Below are 5,141 nucleotides of genomic sequence, written 5' to 3'. Positions count from 1 at the left end.
GGTACTGGAGGACCAGGGTTGGGGGGTACTGGAGGACCAGGGTTGGGGGGGTGTACTGGAGGACCAGGGTTGGGGGGGTACTGGAGGACCAGGGTTGGGGGTACTGGAGGACCAGGGTTGGGGGGGGTACTGGAGGACCAGGGTTGGGGGGGTACTGGAGGACCAGGGTTGTTGGGGTACTGGAGGACCAGGGTTGTTGGGGTACTGGAGGACCAGGGTTGTTGGGTACTGGAGGACCAGGGTTGTTGGGTACTGGAGGACCAGGGTTGTTGGGTACTGGAGGACCAGGGTTGTTGGGTACTGGAGGACCAGGGTTGTTGGGTACTGGAGGACCAGGGTTGTTGGGTACTGGAGGACCAGGGTTGTTGGCTACTGGAGGACCAGGGTTGGGGCTACTGGAGGACCAGGGTTGGGGCTACTGGAGGACCAGGAGTTGGGGCTACTGGAGGACCAGGGTTGGGGCTACTGGAGGACCAGGGTTGGGGCTACTGGAGGACCAGGGTTGGGGCTACTGGAGGACCAGGGTTGGGGCTACTGGAGGACCAGGGTTGGGGCTACTGGAGGACCAGGGTTGGGGCTACTGGAGGACCAGGGTTGGGGTACTCGAGGACCAGGGTTGGGGTACTGGATGACCGGGGTTGGGGCTACTGGAGGACCAGGGTTGGGGACCACTGCTCTAGATAACGTAATCGTGGTAACAGGAATCTGTGGCTGTATTAGAAACTTCATGTAAACACCACCAAAGAGTCAGTCTCATTTAGTATGTATCTTTATTAAAAGCTTGTTCTGTGTCGAGGTTGTGTTTTTCCCTCCCAATGTGTAATCAGTGTTTGTCACCAGGTACAGAGCAAAGTGCATCTCTTTACAAAGTAGCGCACCATAGGGGACCGGGGGGGGCGTTTGAGGGGACAGGTGGGGGGGGGCGTTTGAGGGGACTGGGGGCCGTTTAAGGGACGGGGGGGGCCGTTTGAGGGGACGGGTGGGGGCCGTTTGAGAGGACAGGGAGGGCAATTTGAAGGGACTGGGGGAGGCCATTTGAGAGGCCGCAGGTTTTTTTTTTGCAAACGTTTGGGCCATGTCATGGGCTGCTTCTCAAATGACACCATGTTCCCCACTGTTGGCCAGACTCCAGCTTAGCAGTTGTAGCTTTGACTTGGCCAAAAGAAGGGCACTACCTGAGGCACCCCACACTCCCTCTGTTCATTCAGAGGCACCAGGCATCGTCTGTGTACCAAATGGCACCCTATTCCCTACATAGCGCCCTACTTTTGACCAGGGCCCCATAGGGTAGTGCACTATATAGGGAGCAGAGTGCCAGCGATGGTGTCATAAAGGGACGTCCCCGTCACATGGTGCTGGTCATCCTGGTTGTTTGGCTGTTGGCTGTTGATAGCTCCCCCTGGTTGCCTTCTCTAGGAGGGGACTGAGGGAGGGCGAGAGAGAGGATGAGAAGAGGGAAGGGAGAGAGAACGGAGGAGGAGGAGAGAGAGGGGGAGGAGAGAGAGGATGAGAAGAGGGAAGGAGGAGGAGGAGAAGGAAGAGAGAGAGGAGGAGGAGAGAGAGAGAAGGAGAGAGAGAGAGAGGAGGAGAGAGAGAAGGAGAGAGAGAGAGTAGGAGAAGAGGAAGGGAGAGAGAGGAGGAAAAAGAGGGAAGGGAGGAAGAGAGAAGTGAACAGATGTAGACTTAACAGTGAAATGTTTAGAGAGAGGTGGATAAATTGCCCCAGGGGGCAGTTGATTTCAACGATCGACACAGTACCAAAACAATACATCACCTGATACATTAAAAGCTCTGACAATATACCCAAATCAAAACACCCGGTGAATCCATCTGCTTCTGGTGACATAGATTAACTCTAGTCCCAAGTGAAGAATCTCCATTGAGAATGCTTCTATTCAGGACTTCATGTGTCTGGGAAAGATCCATCTCAGTGGTCTAGACTGGGGCCGTGTGGTGATAGCAGTGGTCTAGACCGGGCCGTGTGGTAACAGCTGTGGTCTAGACCGGGGGCCGGTGGTAACAGCTGTGGTCAGCAGTGGTCTAGACTGGGCCGCGGTGGTAACAGCTGTGGTCTAGACCGGGGCCGTCAGGTAACAGCTGTGGTCTAGACTGGGGCCGTGAACAGCTGTGGTCTAGACTGGGGCCGTGTGGTAACAGCAGTGGTTCTGGGGCCGTGGTAACAGCAGTAGTCACCTTGACGTGTATCTGGTTGCGCAGCACAGCAGCTCTGAGGACTGTGGCCCTGTGGCTCAGCTGTGAACTCCTGGCCCAGGTGGGACAGACTTCAAACATGGCTCCTCTGTCCACGTCCCTCGCATGCAGGATCTGACATCACACACAGGAAACAGGAAGCCAGCTACCTATAATGGAACTGGGGAGAGAGACTGGTGTGTACCTGTAGTGATAGTTGATGTGTAGAGAGACTGGTCCATTTCTGCCAGTGTGTGTGTCTATACGTGTGTGTGTGACCTGCTGTGAGAGCTCTGAGGATCGTGGCTTTGGCTCGTCTCTGGAACTCCTTGCCCATGTGGACAGACTTCTCAAACGTATGGCCCCTCTGGTCCACGTCCCTCGCATACAGGATCTGACATCACACATACAGGAAACAGGAAGTTACTCATACGGGAACTGGGGAGAGACTGGTGTGTACCTGTAGTGATAGTTGATGTGTAGAGAGACTGGTCTACGGCTAGTGTGTGTGAGTCTATACGTGTGTGTGTGACCTTGCTGTGAGAGTCTATACGTGTGTGTGTGTGTGTTACCTTGCTGTGAGAGTCTATACGTGTGTGTGTGTGTGTGTTACCTTGCTGTGAGAGTCTATACGTGTGTGTGTGTGTGTGTGTGTGTGTGTGTGTGTGTGTGTGTTACCTTGCTGTGAGAGTCTATACGTGTGTGTGTGTGTGTGTGTGTGTGTGTGTGTGTGTGTGTGTGTGTGTGTGTGTGTGTGTGTGTGTGTGTGTGTGTGTGTGTGTGTGTGTGTGTGTTAACTGCTGCAGAGAGTCCATAAAGGTGTGTGTGCGTGTGTTGACCCTTGTCAGAGAGTCCATACCTGCGTGTCAATCCTGATGTGAGAGTCCACACGCAGTGTGTGTGTCACCTGCTGTGAGAGTCTATACGTGTGTGTGTGTGTTACCTTGCTGTGAGAGTCTATACGTGTGTGTGTGTGTGTGTTACCTTGCTGTGAGAGTCTATACGTGTGTGTGTGTGTGTGTGTGTGTGTGTGTGTTACCTTGCTGTGAGAGTCTATACGTGTGTGTGTGTGTGTGTGTGTGTGTGTGTGTGTGTGTGTGTGTGTGTGTGTTACCTTGCTGTGAGAGTCTATACGTGTGTGTATGTATGTGTGTGTGTGTTACCTTGCTGTGAGTCTATACGTGTGTGTGTGTGTGTGTGTGTGTGTTACCTTGCTGTGAGAGTCTATACGTGTGTGTGTATGTATGTGTGTGTGTGTTACCTTGCTGTGAGAGTCTATACGTGTGTGTGTATGTGTGTGTGTGAGAGTCTATACGTGTGTGTGTGTGTTACCTTGCTGTGAGAGTCTATACGTGTGTGTGTGTTACCTTGCTGTGAGAGTCTAATTACGTGTGTGTGTGTGTTACCTTGCTGTGAGAGTCTATGTGTGTGTGTGTGTGTGTTACCTTGCTGTGAGAGTCTATACGTGTGTGTGTGTGTGTGTTACCTTGCTGTGAGAGATCTATACGTGTGTGTGTGTGTTACCTTGCTGTGAGAGTCCATACGTGTGTGTGTGTGTGTGTTACCTTGCTGTGAGAGTCTATACGTGTGTGTGTGTGTGTGTTACTTGCTGTGAGAGTCTATACGTGTGTGTGTGTGTGTGTGTGTGTGTGTTACCTTGCTGTGAGAGTCTATACGTGTGTGTGTGTGTGTGTGTGTGTTACCTTGCTGTGAGAGTCGTGTATGTATGTGTGTGTGTGTGTTACCTTGCTGTGAGAGTCTATATGTGCGTGTGTGTGTGTGTGACCTGCTGTGAGAGTCTATACGTGTGTGTGTGTGTGTTACCTTGCTGTGAGAGTCTATCATTTTGCTGTGAGTCTATACGTGTGTGTGTGTTACCTTGCTGTGAGAGTCTTTACGTTGTGTGTTACCTTGCTGTGAGAGTCTATACGTGTGTGTGTGTGTGTGTGTGTGTGTGTTACCTTGCTGTGAGAGTCTATACGTGTGTGTGTGTGTGTTAATTCATGAGAGTCCATACGTGGTGTGTGTGTGTGTGTGTGTGTGTGTTGACTGCTGTGAGAGTCCATACGTGTGTGTGTGGTGCGTGTGTGTGTGTGTGTGTGTTGATCTGCTGTGATATTCACACCGTGCGGTGTATGTATGTGTAAAGTTGTTCCATGTGAGTCCATACGTGTGTGTGTGTGTGTGTTAACCCTGGGCTGTGGAGAGTCCATACGTGTGTGTGTATGTGTATGTGTGTGTGTTGTCTTGCTGTGAGAGTCCATAACGTTGTGTGTGCATGTGTGTGTGTGCTTTAATCTTCTGTTGCAGCGAGTCCATAGACAAGCAGGTGTGTGTGTTTTCACTCCTTACAGCGAGTCCATACGTGTGTGTGTGTTATTAATTCTGGCTGTGAGAGTCCATAACGCGTGTGTGTGTGTTACCCTTGCTGTGAGAGTCCATACGTGGGTGTGTGTGTGTGTTACCTTGCTGTGAGAGTCTATACGTGTGTGTGTGTGTGTTACCTTGCTGTGAGAGTCTATACGTGTGTGTGTGTGTTACCTTGCTGTGAGAGTCTATACGTGTGTGTGTGTGTTACCTTGCTGTGAGAGTCTATACGTGTGTGTGTGTATGTATGTGTGTGTTACCTTGCTGTGAGAGTCTATACGTGTGTGTGTGTGTGTGTGTGTGTGTGTGTGTGTGTGTGTGTGTTACCTTGCTGTGAGAGTCTATACGTGTGTGTTACCTTGCTGTGAGAGTCTATACGTGTGTGTGTGTTACCTTGCTGTGAGAGTCTATACGTGTGTGTGTGTGTGTGTGTGTGTGTGTGTGTGTGTGTGTGTGTGTGTGTGTTACCTTGCTGTGAGAGTCTATACGTGTGTGTGTATGTATGTGTGTGTGTGTTACCTTGCTGTGAGAGTCTATACGTGTGTGTGTATGTATGTGTGTGTGTGTTACCTTGCTGTGAGAGT

General features: G+C 51.2%; 1 protein-coding gene and 1 long non-coding RNA gene across 2 annotated transcripts in view; both read right to left on the bottom strand.

The window, feature by feature from the left end:
• Nucleotides 1–1,041: 1,041 nt before the first annotated feature.
• On the bottom strand, nt 1,042–2,234 carry LOC124030142. The gene is made up of 2 exons (XR_006837905.1): nt 2,194–2,234; nt 1,042–1,423 (listed from the first exon to the last, which is right to left on the bottom strand). It is a non-coding gene; the product is annotated as an uncharacterized LOC124030142 (long non-coding RNA).
• Nucleotides 2,235–2,284: 50 nt separating this feature from the next.
• The window catches only part of LOC124030141 (COP9 signalosome complex subunit 1-like), a gene marked incomplete at its 5' end in the record, with an annotated part of 8,438 nt that continues 5,581 nt past the window's right edge, over nt 2,285–5,141 (bottom strand). Inside the window, 2 exons of the mRNA XM_046341611.1 lie at nt 2,285–2,325; nt 2,470–2,584. Of these exons, the coding sequence (XP_046197567.1) occupies nt 2,285–2,325; nt 2,470–2,584 (156 nt within the window). The remainder of the gene's footprint in view (nt 2,326–2,469; nt 2,585–5,141) is intronic.

Source organism: Oncorhynchus gorbuscha, unplaced genomic scaffold (assembly GCF_021184085.1).
Source record: "Oncorhynchus gorbuscha isolate QuinsamMale2020 ecotype Even-year unplaced genomic scaffold, OgorEven_v1.0 Un_scaffold_9471, whole genome shotgun sequence".
Lineage (NCBI taxonomy): Eukaryota > Metazoa > Chordata > Actinopteri > Salmoniformes > Salmonidae > Oncorhynchus > Oncorhynchus gorbuscha.
Note: the sequence above shows the minus strand (reverse complement) of the source record. Positions and strands in the feature narration are given on the sequence as shown.